This window comes from Motacilla alba, chromosome 2 (genome assembly GCF_015832195.1).
Source record: "Motacilla alba alba isolate MOTALB_02 chromosome 2, Motacilla_alba_V1.0_pri, whole genome shotgun sequence".
In the NCBI taxonomy this organism is placed as follows: Eukaryota; Metazoa; Chordata; class Aves; order Passeriformes; family Motacillidae; genus Motacilla; species Motacilla alba.
In genome coordinates this window covers 52,358,696-52,381,191 of record NC_052017.1, presented here as the reverse complement: position 1 = coordinate 52,381,191, position 22,496 = coordinate 52,358,696, and the positions used below count along the sequence as shown (strand labels likewise).

The 22,496-nt window shown below is 40.2% G+C and overlaps 1 protein-coding gene across 5 annotated transcripts in view; it reads right to left on the bottom strand.

The window, feature by feature from the left end:
• The window catches only part of GLI3 (GLI family zinc finger 3), a 206,784-nt gene that overhangs the window by 139,947 nt on the left and 44,341 nt on the right, over window positions 1–22,496 (bottom strand). For 4 of the 5 annotated variants that reach the window (XM_038125584.1, XM_038125572.1, XM_038125589.1 and 1 more), the window contains exon 3: window positions 69–311. In XM_038125584.1, coding sequence (XP_037981512.1) covers window positions 69–311 — 243 coding nt within the window. Of the gene's footprint in view, window positions 1–68; window positions 312–4,370; window positions 4,421–22,496 lie in introns of those variants that run through there. The other variant, XM_038125594.1, reaches the window with a different exon arrangement.

Below are 22,496 nucleotides of genomic sequence, written 5' to 3'. Positions count from 1 at the left end.
CAAAATCACACTGAAATTGACAGCCTTCCAACTTTGCATCCCCAAATAAGGCAGCAATCAATACTCACGGTAATGAGGGTCCATGTAACCATTTCGGGGGTCCATGGTAAAGAGCGTCCCACGGTAAGGTACGGAAGGTTCGGGAAGGTGCGATATAGATCCATGGATCTCCTTCTTGATTAATGAGGCCCTTTCCTCACTCGACGTGGAAGGCTCTTCACTGATCTTGCCGAGGCCTTGCCCACCCTGCGGCTGCATTGTGATCGCGTTCCTTCTCTCTCTGTGATAGGTCTGCCCAGGACTTTCATCCTCTGCAAAAAAATGAGGGAGAAGAAAGAGAGAAGGGAAGAAAAAAGAGAGACACACACTTTTAGCCCATTTATAGCAAATACAATAAAGAAAAGTTCTCCCCCCGCTGCCCTCCTCCTCCTCCTGGTGTAAGTTTGTGACAGGAGGTGCCTGTGTGGCTGTGAGGGATGGCCTGGGGACGCTTGGCCGTTCAGAGCCGGCAGCAGCCGAGCAGTAGATCACCGTCACCCATGCACTGATGCTCCTACCAGCGGGGCTATCAATTGTACGGGAACAGACAGAAGCTTGCTGTTTCCCTGCCTCTGGGACAAGGAGACTGGGAGCTCCCTGATGGGGAGTCAAAAAATGATTTGTCACAGAGAGGAGAAGATGAAGCCTATCAGCCAGGCCTAAATCACACCCAGCCACCCACCACAGTTCTGCAGCCCAGCTCCAGGTCCCTGGAGTTTGCCTGTGTGAGGGGCTGAAACCTTGCAGGGAGGTTGGCAGTGATCAGAACCAAGGCGGGCAACAATAAAATGGGTACAACTGCTCAAGATACAGGACCAGCAGCATCAGGCAGGCACAAGCAAGGCCGCCTGCTCTGACAGTGTCACCATGTGCGGGATGGCTGCATATACTCCCCCTACCTCTTTTTCCCATATCCACAAAAACAAAGCCACAAACTCCTAATGAACAAGGGGGAAGAAAAGCTGCAGGTAAAATAATAATAAGAGCGTCAAACCCATGTCCTAGTTTGGAATAAGCCTCTAGGCCTGTGGTACCACTTGTAAGGGGAGAAGAGCCTCCTGACCATGGCTCTACCAGCCTTCCTTGCAGACAGCTCCAGGACTAGGTGCCAAGACAACCCACTGGTCCCACAAGAATTTTAACCCTTAGGGACTACATACACCCTTCAAAAAGCAGATAAAATAGTTCTGTTCCTCAAAATCAAGATGCATGCTGCTAGGTACATTTCACACATGCCATGTGGCAGAGGGGCTTTGCTAGGTACGTAAGTCTCTAATGTAAATGCTCTCCTTCAGTTGCATTATCGATTTAAAATACAGATGTTTCTCTAAACAAGCATGATTGCTTGCTGCCCGTAATCCTTGGCCAATACTAATGCTCCAGGTACAGCCTTGTTTCATCAACCATACTGTATGTGCAAGTGTACACCAATACATCTTGAAGGAATACTGATAAAGATTCTTCATTTCAAAGTTGCTCTGCAGTTCTAGAAGTACAAAAAGAATCTCAAATTATTAAATGCTGGGCACAAAAATGGTAACTAGAAAAGGAAATGAAAACACCCTTAGGAAATAAAACTAAAGTGCTCTTACTCTACAATCCATGTGCAAGGAAGAATGATTGACACCAGTGCCAAGATTGTACTTCGGTTGTCAGAGATTGAGGTCAGGGCTAAGTTTTCACTTGTACCTTTCCCTGGTGTACTTGTTCACACAGAAGCAAAAGCAGCAGCCAGCAACTCACTGGGTGACTACACTCAGCAAGGCTGACACCAGCACAACTCAACCTATGTGCCTTTAAAGGAATTAGATTAGAAACAAGCTCTGTACACACAGATACCTGGCCATTATATGTGTAAATTAGCCACACCATTGCTTTGAATGAAATGCTAACCAGTTTTTCCTCTGCCTCCTCTCCCCCCAAGTAGCAACAACACAAAAACTCAGCAGCATAGCCTATTGAGCACTTAATTATTTTTCTATCTCCAAGTATTACAGCAACCAGGATTTGCTGACTTATCAGCATCTTCCAGGGACAGAATTCTTTTTTACAGCCACTAATTCTACATATAGAGCTTTTCCAGGGTTGGGTCTGAGAAGAAAGGGTTAATGGAAATAGACAACAACATTACAGAGTTTAAACCCTTTGCCCTTTTCTACTTTTTATTAATATGCACAGGCATTGGTCCCTGCTCTGGATTAGCAGGGTTTAAGGTTTCAACTTTTTACACTGAAGCTGGTTTTAGTTAGAGAACTGCAAATCGGGGACTAGAACTTTAAAACTTATATGAGGTTTTTAGAAATTCGCTTGTATAACTGAAAAACAAAATCACCCCAAAGATATATTTTCCATCAGGTTTCTCTTGAGCCAGTCTTTTATGTTAAATTTCAACCTAGAGTGAACTTTCACTGATGAGATGTAAACTCCTATAAAAACAGGGTATTACACTTCATTTGAAATTCTGACAGACTCTTAAGTAGAGCAAGCTAACCAGTGCTACAACAGTTCAGAAAGAAGAAAGCTAGAGTGATTTGTGGGGCTGTATAATCACTCAGATGATCAGATAGGATTTCAGTTCTTTTACTCTTCCATATAAAGATAGTATTTGTTAAAACTGCCATCCTGGGGTACAAGAAGAAGCTGACATCTATGTGCAGGCTCCACTTTCATACTTTTCTTCTCAAAACATGCATACGTCATGAATCAAGGTACTAGTGACTGTTATGGAAAAAGCTGATTTTTCAAATTGCTGAATGAAATTCAAAACCTGCTTTCAGTAATTTACTGAAATAAACAAAAGGGAAAATATGGTTTGTTTTAATAAGGTTTTCCCTTTTTTGGTTACTTGAGAAAAAAAAGAAAACAAAACTCTTTTTCCTTCTGCATCAACAATCTCTTTCCCCATTATAAAGTTATTGTCATGTGCCATTACAAGTCAAAAGTTTCTGTATGTTTTCTGCCACACAAAAATTGCCCCAGAAGTATTTAACTAAACACGTCGGTATTTTTGCAATAATGATAAGGCTTATTCATCAGCCAAACAGCTCGCTAAGCACTGACTTCACACCACTGGGTTGCTTGTGATAGGGGGCAGATGAGAAATTTGACAGCACCCACGCTCCAGGACGCTGAGAGCCAAGCAGTTTGCAGGAGCTCCCCCGGCGCCGAGCGGGAAACTCCTCTTGCAGCAATGCTGCCGACTCTCACGGCAGGCGAGCCACTCCAGCGTGCCAAAAGGGGAAAGCTGTCTAATCTTGTTCTGCTTCAACTGAAGCGTTCAATAAAGTTTCAAGAGTAAGTGAGGGCAAGGCGCGCCAGGCCAAATTATTGACAGAAACACACTGTCCACCATGGCAACAAGTGGGATTCTAAAGCAAAAATGTAAGCAAACAGCCCACTTCTCCAGCAGCATCTGCCAAAGGGGTTTTACAGCCAAATAAGTGAGAACTGTTCAGTTACTGCTCTGCTCACGTTTTAGAAGTGAACAGCTTTAGGGTCAAAAGAAGCATCAGATTTACTAAAATATTGCAGAGAGACAAATGCCAAAGCGAAAGAAGAAGCTGGTGGCAGCCCATCAACTCCAGTACAATTCCTCCCACCTTTTGCCAGTGTAAGAGTGAAGGGTTAAATAAGAAAAGGAAAAAGCAATCATGCCCAAGAGCAATCTGCATAAGCTTCTCTTTCTTCACATACATCCTTTCTCTGACTTAACAAGCCAATAGCCAGAGACACATGTTAGAAGTGCCCAGTCTTGAATGATCACTTTAATCCAGGATTCTCACATCCACTGAGAAATGCCTGATTTAGTCCTGCTATTTTGATCAGAAGCCAATTTTATTAGAAGTGCTGAGCACCTCACTTAATGGAGCACCTCTCACTCAATCAAAAAGCTTTCTCAAAAAACTCACACTGGATAGCATGCCTGAATAAACACACTTTTAATTGCACAGCTAATTTACTCAGAAAGTCTTAAAAAATTCAGCACAAGCCAAAACTTAATGCAAAAATCCTTTAAACTTTCTTTACCTGTTGAACTTTTTTGCCTTTTTTTACCATAGACCAAGACAAAGTAGAATCTATTTTACTTTAAACCACCTAAAGTCAGCAACTGAAAAAAAAAGTTGAAATCTATTGAGAGACCACACTAAAAGTCAATCCCAACACACTTCAGAGACACCCCTGATTAAACAAGACAACACCAGCACAGTTAAATCTCTTAATATATTAAGTTTCATCACCATATTTCTGCTTGCAACTTCCAGAGAGCATTGCTATCTCATGAGAGATCTGACAGCACTTCAACTGAGTAAGAGAAAAAACAAGGTACTTACAACTCAGTCCAAGGGACCCTGCCTGATGTTCCCTCTAAGCTCTTCTCTTCTCTTGACCAAAATTCTCTGGCTACCAGGACATGGGCATTCCTCCCTCTTTTTCTCCCTCTCTCTTCTCCCCCCCCCCCGCCCCCCCCCAACCCCCAACTCCCTCCTTCTCTCTCAAAGGCAGTGCTTCTCCCATTAGAGGAATTAAAAGTGGTTGGTGCCATGCTAAATTTAACAAGCTCATTAGTATTCTTCCTGTGTGCTTCCTAGTGAACTCTCCCTATTCAAGCAGCTCTCTCTAGCTGAGGGGTCAGGCGGCTAATCATTAAATCAAACTAATGTCACCCTATCACAATCAGCCTAAGAGAAGGACGGTTTATTATTTCAGTTTATGCTAAATAAACGGTTTTACAAATGGTCTCCAAGCAAGGTCAACAGCAGCTTCAATTACAAGACAAACTTAACAAGAGTTGCTATAAACCAAGTGCTCCGTATTGACCTAAGCACAAGCTCGGCTCTGCATATTGCCACTAGCAGGATTGTACAGGAATGCATATTGTAAAATAAAGGAAAGGGTAATCTTTTCTTTGCCAGAATTTGTGACTGCACAGAGACTGCTCATTCACCTCTCCCCAACCAGATTGCTGCTCAGCTCAATTCACCCCACACAAAGGCTGAAGACCAGACCTCAATGGACCGAGTGAAACATGTTCAAAACTAGGCTCTCTATTGTGACTGAATTTCTTAACATCTTTTCAAAAAGCGGAGAATGCCTTGAGGCTAAAGGAAGAAACAGGCTAATGGTGAATTGGGAATACTGAGCAAATTTCAGAGCCCTTTCCTCCTAGCTTTTGAGGTTGAAAGCAAGCTCTTTCCTTTCAAGTTTCAAAGTCCTTTTTCCTCCCGCAGTGTCACAGAAGGATTTGAAAAGAAGGTAATTGTGCTCACAGTCCCCCTGATCAGAGCTTACGTCCTATTTCTGGTATTTCAGAATACTTCTTGCAATAATGGTGCATATAGCTCAATCCCTTAACCGTCCTGCACTCTGCAATTGCTCATTAAATGAACAATTGCTGGTATAAAATGCCTTTTATGTTCAAGGTCTGGATATAAGATAAGCATTCTAGTACTCTAAATTTGGTTTACTAAGGAAACTCTCCATCATTAAATTACAAAACTGAAATCAGAATATCAGTCTTTCCCAGAAAAGTAGCATTTTAGATGCTGTGAGCCAGAAGGAAGGGGGAAGGTGGAATGCAAAAAAGATTGACTACTTAGTTTCTTAACAGAACAGATACCTAAGTAAGAAAGCCATTTCCTTCCCATTTAAGAAAGGCTAAGTTTTTGACACCTGATATTTTCTTCCTTGAAATGATGCAATAGAGCAATTGCCAGGCTCATTAGGACAGCTGTACCTGCACCTTCTTGCATACACACACTTTTCACTACTTTCTGACCACCTTAAGAGTAACACTGGAGGAAACAGATCTGTAGGATTGTGCCTGCCTTTAAAAGCAGCGTGTGTTGTAAGTGAAATTTTGTTTTGGGTGAGTACAGTAGTTTAAATTGGACATCCTTGGTCCCAAGTTTGTTATTTTCCTGCACTTGGAGCAGCTGCACAAGAAGCACTCTGGAAACACACAGATATGAAGAACGATGCTCATAATTGGTTTTAAAATAGATTCAAATTACACAAGATGCTACAAAATCTGCTAGATAACAATACTGTACTCACTTCATTTGCAATGCTTAAGCATACCTTGTACAAGACTTTTGTGCTTATAAATAACGTACAATATCTGAGCTTACCACTGAAAATTTATAGTTTTCTATTCCCACTTGCAATAGATTTTTAGCTTAGTTATTTTTTCTTTATCCTATGTATAGCAATTTCCAAGAACTGATTTGTGACCTTTGGAATATGAATACACAGCTCGTTTGTAATTTCGTTTGTTTTCAAAAACATGCTATATGCTTTTGTTGTCAACTTTAGCTTTCACTGGAAGAAAAAGGATTTCTCAATGAAGGAGAGAGGGGACCCAATCCCTACAATACCTACCTAATACTCCACTCACACTCCCTTATTTTCCTCAAATGACACACACATTCATTTCTGCTGCGTCTGCTGCACAGCTTGGTTCAGTTCCTTTTTTGAGAGTACAGAGGACAGAACACAGTGTATCAATACAGTGCCTATGACTTTGGAAGCAGAGCCTGATCATGCATTCCTGAGTCAAGGGCAGAGCTCCCACTGACCTGGATGAGACAAAATTGGGCCTGTAGGGAGTTCACACCACTCCAACAGTAAACCAGCAATGCATTGTTATCAGGAGAACATTGCTCACAGCCTTTTCCAAATGTGAGTGTGACTCTTCCCCAAGACTGATGGGGAACCTGAGAATGGCATGAAGAAGCTTAAAAAACTCAGGTACACTCTTTCAGACTCCTAAATCAGAGAGAGCCTTGTTAGTAGCAATGTCTTTATCTCAATTTATCTCAATCCAGATGAATTTACAGTGCTCGTTACCTCCCCAGCCGCTCCCAACTAAAACAAACCGGCTGAAGCTAAACAGACATACAGGAAATAATGTAAAATAAAGCCACCTTTAAAATTTCATACAAGCAAACACCTACTGTATTCATTTTATTGAGCGTCTGTATCTACAAATTCCTGCATGAGATCTATAGGGAAATGCTAAAAATCTCATATAAGCTGAAAAAAAATCCTACTGAGGAAACACAAGAGGCAGATGCAGACACAGCAACCTACACACAAAGGCAGAGTGCTGTGGAAACTTCCTTGTCAGTCCCAGGACTCAGACTCAGAAGACGGACAAAGAGGGCAGGAGGCAGGGCTGGGCTGCCTTACACATGATCCTGCATCTTGCTGATCATGCAGGACATGTGGAAAAAAAAGGAGTAACATTTGGGCATGTGCCTGAAGTTACTGACCTGACACTTGAGCCATCCCAGTCTCTTCTTCAGTCAAGCTACTGAAGTTGCTTGCTGTGAACCAGATTCCTGCAGTATCCTGTTGGCCAAGTTCCCCTCCAGCTGCCCAGCTGAACCACCAATTAGCCAAGATGTGGAGCTTGAACCCAGCCACAGCCCCAACCTGCAGGGCTGAGAGTCTCTGGGAAGCTAATTGAGGGACTAATTCTCAGCAACTTGCAAGGTCAGCCTCCTAAGAAGAGGGAGCCTCACTTCTGAACAAGCTCTCTCCCAGTCCATTTCCATGCAGGCTTTAAAATAACAAAAACAAACAATTTAAATCAAAACAGCTGAAAACTATTTTCTCCCTTTCCAAATTCAGGGCTACATGTTTCTCCCATGGCAGACAGTGGATTATTGTGGTGATACTTAACACCGCTGGCGAGTGCAGCCCCCAGCACTCTGGTTTAGGTGTTAGTGACGACATTGACTGCAGCAGGAGAAACACTAAACCCTACACCTAGGTACCAAGCAGGTGGCAAGACTTTAAATTTACCTTCATGGGGCCTACAAGGCCCAAATTTTGCTTGCTTTACTCACACTGAAATTCTGGGGATTCAGTGAAACTACTTGTGCAAGTAGAGCAAGAGGGATTCATGTCCAGCATCAGAAATGCTCCAACCCCCGGGCACAAATAGTCTGTCTGGAAAATGCACTGAAGACGTTGGTTGGCACATGGAAATGCTGTATCATTGTCTGATGAGAAAGGAGCTCTTAGTAGTACCAGTGCTTTGTAGCTCCAGTGGACAAGAAAAAAAAGAAAGCTGTAATGCAGAAGTAGAAGACATTTGAAGGTAGAATTAATTGGCAAAATTAACATGTAGCCTCTCATTTCTCCTTTTAAATTTGCAGAACTAGAAGGCAGTCAAAAGCATTTCCCTTTCCTGGTATAATAAATTTTATGTTTTGATTTTACTACTTGAAGACTGGGAAACTCAAATGAGAAAAAATAATTTTTTGAAGAACAAACTTACTTTTTTATTTCCCCTTCCAAAAAACTGTTGTACCTTACGAAATTTAGCAAAGACTGAAAATAACTGTGTGACAACCTCAGCAAACTAGAACATTTGCTCAAGGTCTGCTGATAAGGGCTAAAACTCAAGCTTTGCACTTTGAGAATACCTCCAGGATTGTTGCCCATCTCCAACATCTGGACTGTTCAAAGAGCCAAGAGAGTCAAATATAACTAAAAGACAACAACAGACATCAGGATCTGACCCTTGGCAACTATTTCTCAGGAAGAAAAAGCTCCTCAGCCTATTGTAAAACTCTCAAAAGGGTCCTGATTTAAAAACATTATGAAGTTCCTTCCATTAGCCAGTTATTAGACTGTTAGTCATTGCTTACTTTGAGCAGGCTAATTAGTTACATCAAAGGCACTACAATAAATTCCCAGGAGGGTTTTGGTGGGGGGATATATTTCTCAACCATCTAATAGCACGTTTATCCCTATCTGTGGGTAACTGCCTCATTTCACTCAGACACTGGGGGACATATTCTGTGCTGTCACTTTCTACCAAGCCAGCAGCAAGACCAGGCCTTAAAGCTGTTTGAAGCCTGATATAAATGTGATTAGCCATGCTTAAAAGCCACAAAAGAGTGAAAGAGGACTTATAAATCCTTTGGTGCATGATACTTTTGCACCATCTACAGCACAGACACCTTAGCCTTGAGAGAATAAAAAACACAGTTACTTATAGTGCTGTATACAAACAGAATTGTATTTCTTCCCTTTTTCCTTGGGTGGGTTCAAACTCGTAAATGGAATCATTAGCAAATCACTAAGAGGCTTGCAACAACGCAGGCAAACCCTTCAGTTTAGATGGCAGATATCACCTATTTAGTTGCGAAATTCACTTATTGCTGCATCCTTTTGCACAGCTGCAGTAAAACTTTTTGTTTCCATTATATCCCTGTACTTCTGGTCTCCGAAAAATACCAGTTGTTTAAAAATATGTTATGGATTACTGCACCCTGATTCACAATGGCTGCAATCTCTGGACAATGATTTCACCACAGTTTTCTAAGGGCAAAATTTGAACGCCATATACATATGCCATGTGCAGATGTGTATGTACTTCTACATATAAAAGTGTGGTCACAGGCACCCACAAATTCAGCTCCACCTTACGTTCCATAAAATCCAACCAATTGCAGATGCTTGATAACGATGTCTGCAAATAAGTGTCCACACAGGCAGACTGGATACCTGAATGTAGAAATGAAACTTTTCACAGTCTTTACCAGTAATCTAAATAATTCAAAAGAATACTGCAAAACATCATAAGGTTTACAGCAAAGGATGTTTTCAAACAAAGAAAAACTCTAGAGCCCTGTACCACAAGCAATCTGATGCTTTGACATTAGTGCACCAGTTTAGAACAGCAGAGCTACTAATCCACAGATATTGTGAAATATTCCTTTTATCAACACTGCTTCTGTACCAGGAATATATTCTAAACGCCCAAAACCTGGCTTGTTTACCTCTAAAACTAAAGCTCAGGAGCTTTCTTCTCTGCCTGAAGACACTGCTTACAAAATAAAATAACTCTCCTTAAGCCTTAAGAAGATCTTGATCATCCCAAGACCTATCTGTTTTTTCTCCCCTGTGCTCATTTTCTGCTCAGTTTTCTCCACTAAAGAGGATGTACAAGCCCTGGCAGAGGTGCATGCTGCCATATTCTCATCGCTCCTGCCTTCACATTCCAGTCATCAAAAATACTGCTAACAGCCACAGCAAGCAGCCTGGGTCCCAGAATGGGTGCATGTGAGTAGGCAAGGAGGGATGGAAACTGGAGAGCCCGGAAGGAAAGAACAAAGCAAATTCTTCATACCATGATTTCCCTCATCTAGGGGGTGGAATCTTCTCAAAAGCTTTGGATCTTTGGATGCGTGGAATTGGAGAATTAAGACAGCTTAAGAATTAAGACAACCAGTCACTGGCATACTTGTCAGTGCCTCTCTCCTCCCTTCGTCACTTCCACAGCACACTTCTGGCCAGGCTTTCCATCCTCTGGCAGAGCCTGCCAGCCCTGTCTGCTACATTTGAGAAAAGGCAAGAAAGCTGAGACACACCAGCTTTTTCCCCCTTCTCAACACAACCCCACAGTGGGAGGACCTGAATGCCAACCAGATCACAACATGGATGAAAACAAGTTGATGATTAATGTTTTCAGTTGAGTTTCAGGGATGAGCAAAACTGGTTTTGAGACTCCGCTTTTTTGATTACTTATGCATTTGTCTTTTTAACCTTAATGCTGTATAACAGATTTTAAGACAGTGGAATATTAGCCTCAAGCTTTTACAGATTACCTGCATATTTGTACTTAGGTGCTTATAACTGCCTTATGCAATATTGTGTATTTCCATTTATCAAAATGTAAATGGGCACCTGAGATCATAACGACAGCCAACTTAGAAAAACAATCCTATGTTCACAAAAAAAATGGCAGAACAATTTAAAACAGCCCTCTCCTCCTACTACAGTAGCCATGTGAGCTCAAAAAGGGCATTCTTAAATTGTTAATCAGGTTTTGCTGGCTTCATCTATCCACAATCTGGCAGAAGGAGATTTCAATGTTTCCTTATTATTTTTTTCATTTGTATTCTTGGCTACCTACATTCTCAGGCAACATCCATTTCAAAGAAAAATAAACTAAGTTTCATCTCTCAAAAACATAAAATAAGCATGATTTCTATGAAAGGAAGGCTGGGGAAGGGAAAAGGAATTACCTGCAAAGTTCTTCTGGCTATATACAAAGCAAAAAAAAAAAAATTACCATGCAATACCAAGCAGTATAATCAATTCTGTGACTTCTGTGTGCTGCAGAAGAATGCAAAACTGTAGCCAGCACAACTTTGTCTTCTTCACTCACCAAATGCATAAAATACTGATAACTGATTTCATAAGAGAAAAAATATTTTTATACAGCAATAAGCACAGTGTGATTGAAGGATTCAATGTCCATTTGATTTATATACAGAAACATCCACTTAGATTTGAAGGCAAAATGTGTTGAAGAGTTAGCCCAAAGCTGCCCTACAAATCACCCTGCATATTAAATGTTCCAATTCTGAAAAAACAGAGCGTGCCTCCCATTTCTATTACGTCAAATGCTCATCCACAGCTTGCACAACTTGTCCACAAATACATAACTGTTGATTAATAACTATTTACTGTGTCCCTCTGAAGGCAAAGGAAAAAAAAAAACAACACTTAAAATCAGAACAAAACTTAAAAAATAAACCTTTCAAGTTCTATTGCTCTGAATTCAGATGGCCTACCCCATCCAGACCCCTGCTATTCTTCCAGCAGCAGAGAAATCTCATCCAAAACACTCTGCTTCCCCCTCTTTATAACAACTACCTTAAGTGCTGAGTCATGGCTTCTAAAAAACATCCTAAATTATTGAATAAGTGGACCTGATTTACCAGCATGTCACCTAAATAGTCAAAGCTTTTTCTCCAAATAGTAGCCATAGTAGTAGTTCTTTCTTCCCCAGTGCAGGACAGAAGTTCCATCTTGCAGGCACCAACAAGAATTTATTTTTTTCCTCTATAAACCATAGCCTTTTGGAACCACAATACAGATACCTACCACATCATACTGTCAAATTCATCAAATTAAGAATGATACTTTTATGCTAATCTCATTGTTCATACCAGTTTTACCACAAGACTTGTAAGCATGAAAACCAGAGGACAACCTGTAGTCCAGATACCTCCAGGTACTTCTGCAGTTATTCATGACTATGTTGTCAACTGTGCCACAATCATTTGTTGTATTAACACATCCTCCTTGCAGAGGATATGAGATTTAACACATTTGTCCTATAAAATTCAATTAGCCATTTCAGATGCACCAGAGTTGTAACATCAAAACCAGCTAGCTTTAAAGAAGAAATTCCCATTAGAAATCACAGTTTTTTCATGGCAAAAAGACTGACAGTCCACAGCCTTCTCACAGCAGAATACATATTGGGCTTGCTTGTTGCAACTCCTTTCTAAAGACTAGAAAAAAATCTTTTCCAGAGTAGTAAGGTTACCACTGTCAGCTGCACTGAACTACATACTTCCCTCTCTTTCGGGTCTTATCTTCAAAAATCACGGAAACAAAGATGTAAACTTGGACATTAAAGAGTGTTAACATCAAAGTATATGCACTACTTTTGATATTAACCAAAGCCTTGAACCAGCAATCTAACTGGCACAAATCAGGGGTGTCTGTAATTTCAGAAACAGCTGAACTGAGCTCTGTGCCGTGGCCTGCATTTGCTCAGTGACTTTTCAAAGCACACTATCCCTGTATGTTTTTACAACTACCTGCCAATCAAGAAAGCAGCAGGAATCCAAATTCACTTCTTGGCATTTTCACCATTTATCTGTCGATATTTCTTAACACGTGAAGTTTTCTATTTCTTTCTTCTCCTTTAAAAAATTTTAAACCTTTAAAAAATTTTAACATCTCCATCCAGAGCAATTTCTGTGCATTGGATCAAATCATCACCTGTATAAGATCCCTGCCCTTTGGTTTACATAAAAATTACTTTATATCACAATGCAGCTGAAAAAAAGGAATATACAAGTGCATAAAGGAATTACATAAATAGATATCAAGAAGAGATTATTATTTGTGTATTATCTCACCTGTATTCCCCCATCTTCCCCTCCTCATTCCATCTATTATCATATATATCACTCTTATGGTCTGCATATCCCAACAGAGCTTCAAATTCTCTCATCAAAGAAGTTGAGTAAAAAAATATGTTTATGATCTTCTAACCTTTGCTTTTTCCCACAAAATCTGGGTTTCTATCAGCAGTCGCACACCCTCCCCCTTGCTGAAGACATTCCAATGCCATCTTCATAACTTGCATTCAAATGAGTCTGCGCCAGAACTTACAGGCAGGGCCTTACAAAAGGCCAGTGAACACACTCAACTAAGCAGGTGTCCTACAGAAAAGGCGGTGCAAAAAATGCAGGTAGATAGCTGGACAACACTTTGAATTTTAACTTTCCCTTGTGCTTTAACTCACCAACTTAGTCCATACTTAAGTCTACACAAGACTCAGAAATTGTTAACTCAAAATATGCCATAAAACTTTAGCCAGGGCAACACATCATGGCTTAAACTACAGCATATGTATCTCCAGTTACAAGTATAAACTTCAGACGAATGTAAAGAAGACAGGAAAGAAAAAGCTCAAGTTTGGATTTCTAGCATTTTTGGTACCCTTCTAATGTTTTATGTTAACAGGACAAAACCCAGGATACCAGGACGCATGCTGTGATGCAACAAAATGTAGTACACCTCTGTACTCAGAGGGATGGCTCTCCTCCCATAATACAACGTTCTTTTGCCTCATTTTTGAAGGAAACAAGACTGAATAATATCAAGTGAAGGCAGAAAGCAGTTTGGTATCTATTCTACATATCTTGGAAACTCATTGATTGGATTAAGCCATTTCTGTCTGAGGCAGGACTCTCAATACCAGATTTCCACCAAGAAAAAGGCAGCAGCTAGGTGGAAAAGATGCTGTATTACCAACCCTCTAACATCGAGGCTGCAGAGTAATTTCTCTGCATCATATGGAAAGTATTAAGGAACAAGGTGTAATAAGCATCCCACCAGAAAAAAAACTTCGATAAGAGCCAGCATCTTAACCAGACACCAGAGAATCAAGACAGAAAGCCATGCCCTGGAGGCAATTCCCAGGAAGGTCCATTTCTACTCCAAGCAGCTTTGCATTTTGAGCAGAGCTGCTGATTAGGGATGTGGTCTCGAGCAAGTTCCCAGGACAAATCTTACAAAAAATCAGCACCAGAATGCAACAGAATCACATGAGGGTCTGTGGGCTTCAGCAGCACAGGTCGATTCAAACATCCACAGTGCTTGCAAGTTACTAAGTATTGTCTTGAGGACTAAGCATTTGTCTTCCACAATCCCCCTCAACCACTGAGGAACAGAATACACAAGAATACTTTCATTTACCCAGAAGCTTTATCAACCACTCATGAAGTTATATGCAGGCATGAAGATGGAGACCAACTATAGAGTCTGTTTTGCCAGACTGACCATAAATTTCATTACAAACTGAAAAACTATACATGAACAGCCTTGATGAAGAACAGCAAATAAAAGTGTGGCCCAAGAGTGATCATTGTCATCTTCATAGACCAGGAGCATGGCTCCAGAAATACTAGACTTGTATATCAGAAGCTAGGCTCACTGGCAAAAGGGCTTTCTTCTCAGCTTCTCAACAAGACCTCTCTTCACTTCAGCAGAAGAAGGAAAAAATGGAGGAGTGGGTCCAAAGGAAGTTGGCAACAAACTGCCCCTTAAACCAATAAAATACCCATGGTCCATCAAGTTGTCTCATTACTGAGAAGTCAGTAATTAAAATTTTAATGGCATGCAAGCAGGTTTCTAAATCATTAGTCAAGAGAACACAGTGTCAACAATATCACTGAACAGAGGGATAGGGAAAAATCAACCATCACTGCTTAATCACTTAAGACCCTGTCCTGCAGCTATTCATCTGAGGAGCACAGAAGTCCCTTATACCACTGCAACTACCTGCTCTGTAGCAGTAGGTCATTAATTCATCCTCCCTCATATCAAATTGTAATGTTTTACCTGCAAGGACTTGAGAGTGGGTATGCATTTTTTGCCACAGGTGTAAAGCAAAATTATCATGCACTGTTTGTGAAGCGTTACACATCTATGCACACACTGAACTGTTGGAACATGAGTACGACAACAAGAAGAAGGATAGTTTGAAAGTAACATCAAGCCCACAAGAGAAAGGCATGACAAAGTTATGGTTGCCTGTGCAGCACCACACGTGTAACTACTGCTCCAAGACACTGACGAAGTAACATGCCATTTTCTTCTGCAAGAACCCAGCTTCATCCAGCACCACCCATGGGGTGGACAGTGTGTGTTTCATAAACAGTCTGTCACTAACTAGTTCTCATCTTGGAGCTCAACATATGGCTCCTCTGCTCCATAAATTGGCTTCATTGAAGCCCACTTTTGCAGATAGATTATTAATTTCCTCCTGGACTTTCTCTGGCACTCATTACAGTATCCAAGTGCTTCGTTAGTAGTATGAAAATGTTTTTTACAATAGTTCTCACAACATGAAGAGATGGTCTTGCCCACTACCAACAGAGACTACCTACTTAAGTGTCTCTAGCTGTACATGCATAGTCTAGAGAGCCTGAGAACCCATTTTCAGAATATTTAGCATCAAATCTACTTTACGCAGTTTGGGTTTTCAAGCAATATCTATATCTATCTATAGATATATCTACCTATAACTGTATTTGTTAACATGCCCACATGCTTGCCCTTCTGAAAAGCAGATGCAAGTCACATACCAAGAAACAAAAAGAAAAACCTTCTATACTGGTGATGTTGAGTTGATCCAAGTAGTAAGAGCTCTAGGTTCAATGTAATTAATGACACTGCAAAAATTCCTATATTTTTGCACTTCTGTGGTTAAAGTATATAAAAAGGTGGGAGTTGTGACTGAAGAATTCCTCATTTCTGGGTCCATTTATAAAAATCCACTCTCCTAGCAGGTCTTTTATTACCTGAGTTCAGTCTGTAAAATCCCCTTCTATAGTAGCAGAGAGATATTTTGTCTTCTTCATTATGTATTTTAATGAAATAAAGGAATTTTTATCACCAAGACCTCCCCCTCACTGTCAGTGAAGCAAAAGTTGGCCAAGGGGGTGACAGACTATTATAAAAGAAGAAAGTGGGGGAGAGAGAGAGAACTATTACAGATGCATGTCAGTTTCTTCATGTCATCACATATGGAAGGAATGAATGCATGTGATCATTTCATTAAAGACTGCACTATAATGGACAGGCACAGAGAATTCTATGTTGGCATTCCTGATTTTGTGATATAAATAATATTCCTTTATTAAATGACTCGCATGTAGCTTCATAGTATTAAAAAAAGCAACAAAAGAAAAAGCAGAATGGGAAGACTAATATGGCAGCCATAAGAAATGTGTGATTTAATTCAACCCACTGACCCTTTGAAAGCCAACAAAACACCTTGTAACCTTAGTAAATTATCATTTCCCAAGACATTCAGGGCAGAAGATGACAGCATATCAAGGGTTCACAGACAGTTGCTGATAAGAGGAAATTTTGCATGTTGAACCCCACCCCAGGCTTTAAAGAGGAATGTTTTTTAGTGAGAACAAACTTGCTGCTTTTTCCACTAATATGTGTATTTTCTGTTCCACCTTTCCCCTTGTAACTTTGAAAATGCTTCATCATCCCGACTATCTCCTCCTCCCAGGAGTTTGCTATATCAACACTCACTCCACAATCCTCTCATTTCAGACCCTGATTCTTTAACCAGTACCTGTTAGCCACGAAATCTAAGCTCTTTGTCCTATTCCTTGTGGGAAGAATCTCCTTGCTCAGTTGTTTCCATCTTCTCTCTCAATATGTCTTTTTCTTAATCTTCAGTCATGCATGCCAGTAATTGTGCCCCATATCTGATGATTCCCTGTCTCTCCCTCTAGGTTCTCTGTCCAATCTCAGCACACTGAGCTTGGGCTCCTTTCTTCAGCTTCTTTTTATGAGATCTTTTCTCTCTTACCCCTTTTCTCCCTTCTGACAGGGCTCCTACTCTCCAACCCACATTCAACTAAACAGAAATCTTCCCCAATCACTGTCAGCATCAAACCCTGGACTAGCTAAGAAAAACTGGTGGAGGTGTCCTTCACATGGTATTCAGAACAGTGGACGCTGTTAAGATCTTCTTCAGTTTCCTCTCATGGTTCCCTTTATATTGTTAGCATTGCTTTTTCTTTGATGCAGCTGATTCATAATAGTGATAGACCAAAAACACTAAGGTCCACTTGCATGCTTTGCAGGAAGAAGAAAGATAATACCTGAGGAACAATTATCTCTGCAATTCTCACAGCTGCAGTTAAATGTGTGGAAGATAAGAAATGCCATTTCATACAATGCAATTCATAAAGGAGGAACTATCTCACCTAACTCTAATGTATTCTTGTTGTCTATGCTCCTTCTGTTGTTGGCCGAGAAATGATAGACTGGGATTTAACCTATCTCAAAATCTAAGGACGCATCCTTTGAATGTACATAACTGACTACAGATCACCCAGTTAGACATTTACCTTTCAGAAAGATAAGGGTAGATAAGATGGATCTACTGTACAACTTTTAGAAATATGGGGAATGCAAACTGTTTTTCCACAGTTTTTCCACTTTTACATAGAAGGTACTATTGTGCCATTCAGTAGATATAATAATATTAGCCTTCAATCTTCAATTTACTTCTGCAACAGTTCGAGCTGATTTAATCTTTAAATAACATAAGTAGCCAAACTGAAGCTAATGAATTTTGTTCTCTATTTCATTACAACAACCAAATACTGCAGAGGAACTTGAAGAGCAGCGAATAATTCTCACTTCCACATGATTCATCTAGTCTTTACTGGAAAAACTTAAGTCCCAGTGATACATGCAGTTTCTTAGGAGAGACCAGATGACCTTCTCTCACTGCTTAGATAAGGAAGCCAGGAAAAACAGCACCAAAACTGAACATCAGTACTGAAACAGCAACCAAACAATATGACTCATCTTGATTGGATATTTTAATCAAATATACAGTCTACCATTTTGTGGTAAAGGTAAGATAAAACACAGCCAAATCAATACAGCCGTAGTCTTCCAAAGCTTAGAGGAGAAGAAAGCATTTGCAGCTTTATAATCTGTAAGACTACAATAGGTGCTTTATGAGATAGGTAGATGGACCCATTCCAAAATCAGTTCCCTGGGTCAGATGTCACACTTCAGAGATACCTTGTTATAGACATGTGACTGCCTGAGCTACAAAGGTTCTGAATGTTGGTAAGACCGTTTACATCAGGCAATCATTTGGAAATTTTCAGCTTACAGACTTTATCATCACTAAGCCATTGCAGTCATGATTTACTGACCTGTAATGTGTTTAGCAACTGAATTTCTGAAACATGTCTGTGCCTACATAGAAGTCTGGAGATGCAAGGGACCAGGATTTCCACAAATGTTGTGCAGCTGGTACTTCTGTACTTAAAAATCAGTTACCCAAATAATTTATGGTTTTTTACCACTGCAAAAAAAAAAAAATAAAGGTGTCCTGTTCATTCAGTGTAAAACTAAATTCAGGGTGAGGTCTCAGTCAAGTTAGAAGGACAAAGGAAGTACAAGAAATTTTCCCATGTCTAAATGGCATCACTAAGCATCACTAACATTTTACAAAGTAATCTCTTGAGTGCAACACTCAGAATATTCACCTTTCCCTTCCAATTTTCATTTGAATGTGCCTTTCTTCATCACTGCAGAGGGAGTTTGCCTGGACAAAAAGAAAAAAATAGGGACTTTCAAGTATTTCCCTCTACCTCCATCACTGTTACTTCCAATAACAATTGGGAAATATCACTTGAGTTGGGGGGAGCTGTCTGGTATCATTGGTCTGATCATATGGGAAAGAAAAAGCACATATACCCTATCTATCTCACCCCTACAGGCTGAGAAGATCTGTTAAAAAAAATAAATCCAGCATCCAGTGAAGATTGATGAACTGTACAAGACAGTTAATTGTCACTGTTCCCAGATGAGTTATTAAATCTGTGGAGTAATTAAATCACATCTCGTCTTCTTCTTACACAGCCTGGACAATCTCCATTTTGGAGAAACGAGGACAGAAGTAAGAGGAGGAAGCTACAGATTGCTTTACTTGCAGAGCTTAAGACAACTTTGAAGCAGCCCTTGCTGGGATTACAAAATCATCCAAGAATTGTTGTAAGTCTGTGTGTTTGTAAATAAGGCTAAAGGTAGCCTTAGAAGTTCAAGAAAAATTCTCAAGTATTTATGCTTAGCTGGTATACATTTAGATTTTATCTTTTGAATTTTAACTTGCATTGTCAAAATATTTGATTTTCAATTTGGGAGAGGCTATATTTACCATTGAGGGATAATGAGTTTTAAAACACTGTTACCATAGCTTAACAGCTAACCAAACTGGAGAGAAAATCAACCACAGAACAAAACTGGAGCAAGGGAATTGCTAACAAAAAATACTTCTCCCTTCAGCTCTACAAAGAGATCAGAGAACAGTTCTTTACTCAAACCAGATTTTAGATGCTTCCTTCCGTGCACAGTACATATGGCTTGCATCTCTTTTTTCTTTAAAACAGAGCTACATTTTTTCCTGTTAGTAAACATGTCAAGGCTTTTAGGAGAACTAACAACAGCAAAACTTTTCTTGCTTTTAATGTAGATTGAACATGGGTATTCTAAGGAGGAAATAATTTCTCTGACCATATGCATGAACCGAATGGCTTTGTAAGAGTTAACAGATAAAAATACTGCCTTACATAAAAATTCATTCATTTTTACACAACTAGCATTTGAGGAGCTGTGTGTCTAGCACAAAAGTACTTAAACAAAACTGAATTTAACTTGACAAGAATACCTACATTACCTCTTCCCCTCCAAGCTTACTTTCCCACCTTTCTCCTTATTCCACTTTTTTCTTTTATAGGCCACCCCTTTCATACTTTCCTTTTTTCTTTAACAAAAGTCACTGCTGAGTAAAATATGAAATGCTAGCAAGGGAACAGATAATTCCTTCCCACTGCCCTATCACCCCTTCCTCTGCCATCCTGAAGGCAATATAGTTACTCAGAAAGAAAAGTTGATAGCAATTTTAAGCAAAGCTAACAACTGAAATATTGCAGGTTTTCATGCTTCACGCTTCCAACATAATACAGCATTGTCCACTCACTCCAGCAACTGGCTCTAATGTATTTCATTTCCTCTCAACCTTCTCAGTTTGGTATCAAATACAGGACAGAATTTGACCATACATGTAAGTGGATTGCTAGTCCAGATTGCTAGTAATGCTATTTGTCCATTTTACACCCAGAGGGTGGTAAAAAAAAAGCAAGGAATCTGCATAGAAAAACATGTAAAAACTGATTCAGCAGCTACATCTTGCTAATAATAATGATAAACCCAGCTGGCAGAAACCCAATAGCAAATGTGAGCATAACTGAGATGCAGAGAGATAACAGGATCTGGGGGCAGCTTATGCAAATATAGGCAAAAAAAAAAAAGCTCTCTACTGTATGAAAACAGAGCACTGGGGGTGGGGTGATGCACAGCAAAGAAAAATCCTAGTTTAATCCCATGGGCTACTCAGCTCTGGATGTGGCACTGACTTCCAGCAGCAGTACAAGTCTGCAGGGGAAGACAAGAAGGATACTGGGGAAGATAAATCTATGAAAGAGATGTTTAAATGCTCTATAAATGAACTTCAAAAACTACCAACATAACAGAAAAATATGCCATTGTGATGGCATCCAGCATTATCTTGGTAACAACTGTACAGTGCAATGAGCTTGGAAATGGCCAAAACAACTACAAGCCAGTAATTCTGAACAAAAAGATCTGATGTATCCACCCAACTCTGACAGACTAGTTATTTGATACTAATTGGGCTCTGCTAACAGTATGGCAAGAAGAGGCTGTACTGTGGGGCTACAGACAGCAGTCATTTATCTAATCTTAACATTTTAACAGATCTTCGTTATCACAGTTTGGCATCAATACTGTACTCTGGAAAGTACTGTTCCCTGAAAGCCTCTCAAGTCCGGTATTTCTACAGTTGCTACTATGCCAATCACAATGACTTCTTCTGAAGCATCCAACTTTCCTAGCAAAAGGCACATACTAAATAATGACAAGCCAGAAGCTCTCTCATTAACAGCCTTTTTCATCCGTCCATCCATCCATCCCACCAAATTAAGAGCATGAAGCGAATTGTTCCAACCTTTGTCCATATCTTTTCTTCCCATGGTCAAACTGCCCAGACATCACTGCACACAAAAGCATCACAATAGTATCCTTTTTTTTTTAATGGGTACCATGCATCTCTTGAGAGAAATACAAAAAAAACAAGGTTTCTTCCCTCTCAGAATCCATACACATAAACACAGACAAGCAGGTTTGCAAGCAACTGTATATTATAAACATTATCACTGTTGACATTTTACTTACCACCTTTAAGTCAAGGGTCTTGTCCATATAATAAGCATTTCTTTCAATACAGATGACCACTCACAAGTATGCAGTGGCAAGAAGGGCAGCTGAGCTGTGTCGACACTTCATTTGGAAGGGCCCTGGCTAAACCGCTTGTGCTTGTGATTTTCTTGAATTCATTTCTAGAAGTATCTGGCCATCTATCCCCAAGGTCTCTAGCAGGAGGCAGAGTGCAAGCAGACCAGTGACAACAAGCACTGGAATGTCTCACTGTGCGAAACAGCCCAAATCAGACATAGAAGGATGGTTACAGCAGCCCATTGAAATAAAGGCATGACTGACCAGTAACAGAAAACATCAGGTCTTATGCTGCTGGCCTTCATTAGCTCCCAGGATCCAATCACATAATGGCTTATAAACTCTCTTCAGTAAGAAGTTGTAACTTAGACAGCAAGAGAGGGGGTAGGCAGGGTTCAAGACAGGATTTCTTTAAAGCCCCTGACAGTTATCCCTCATTAGTAGAGACAAACATTTCTTGGAATCAAAAAGACAAAATTTGAGGCTAAAGGATGAGCAAGTTTGGTGTCACAGCATCCAGAAGGACATGACTTTGAAGTGTTTCTTCTTTGAAGTATGAGGAGTAATGTCAGAAATACAAGATTATTTTGAATGAAATTAAGCAACAAGGAAAAAAGTCAAAAAACGCCTGGCATTCCTGAAACATGCCAATAAGCAAGAAACCACAGCTAGGCTAGGCTACATATACTCCCACTCATGATACTGCAATACCTCAACCAACACAAGATATACTGAGGGAGAGTCTTAACTGACACTATCCCATAAACTCCCCCTTCTTTCTCCTCTATGTCCTTTCAATTCCCAGCATAAATAGAAAAACAGAACAGCAAACTAGAGAACATTTCAGTCCATCATATCACCTGCCAGGATCAGCTTTCCAGGATAATACATCACCTGACTATGGATACGGGAAGTTCACATATTAATAAAGTTCACTTTAATGTTGAGAGATAAAAGATCCATCCTTTCTACAGCAAAGTCTGAGG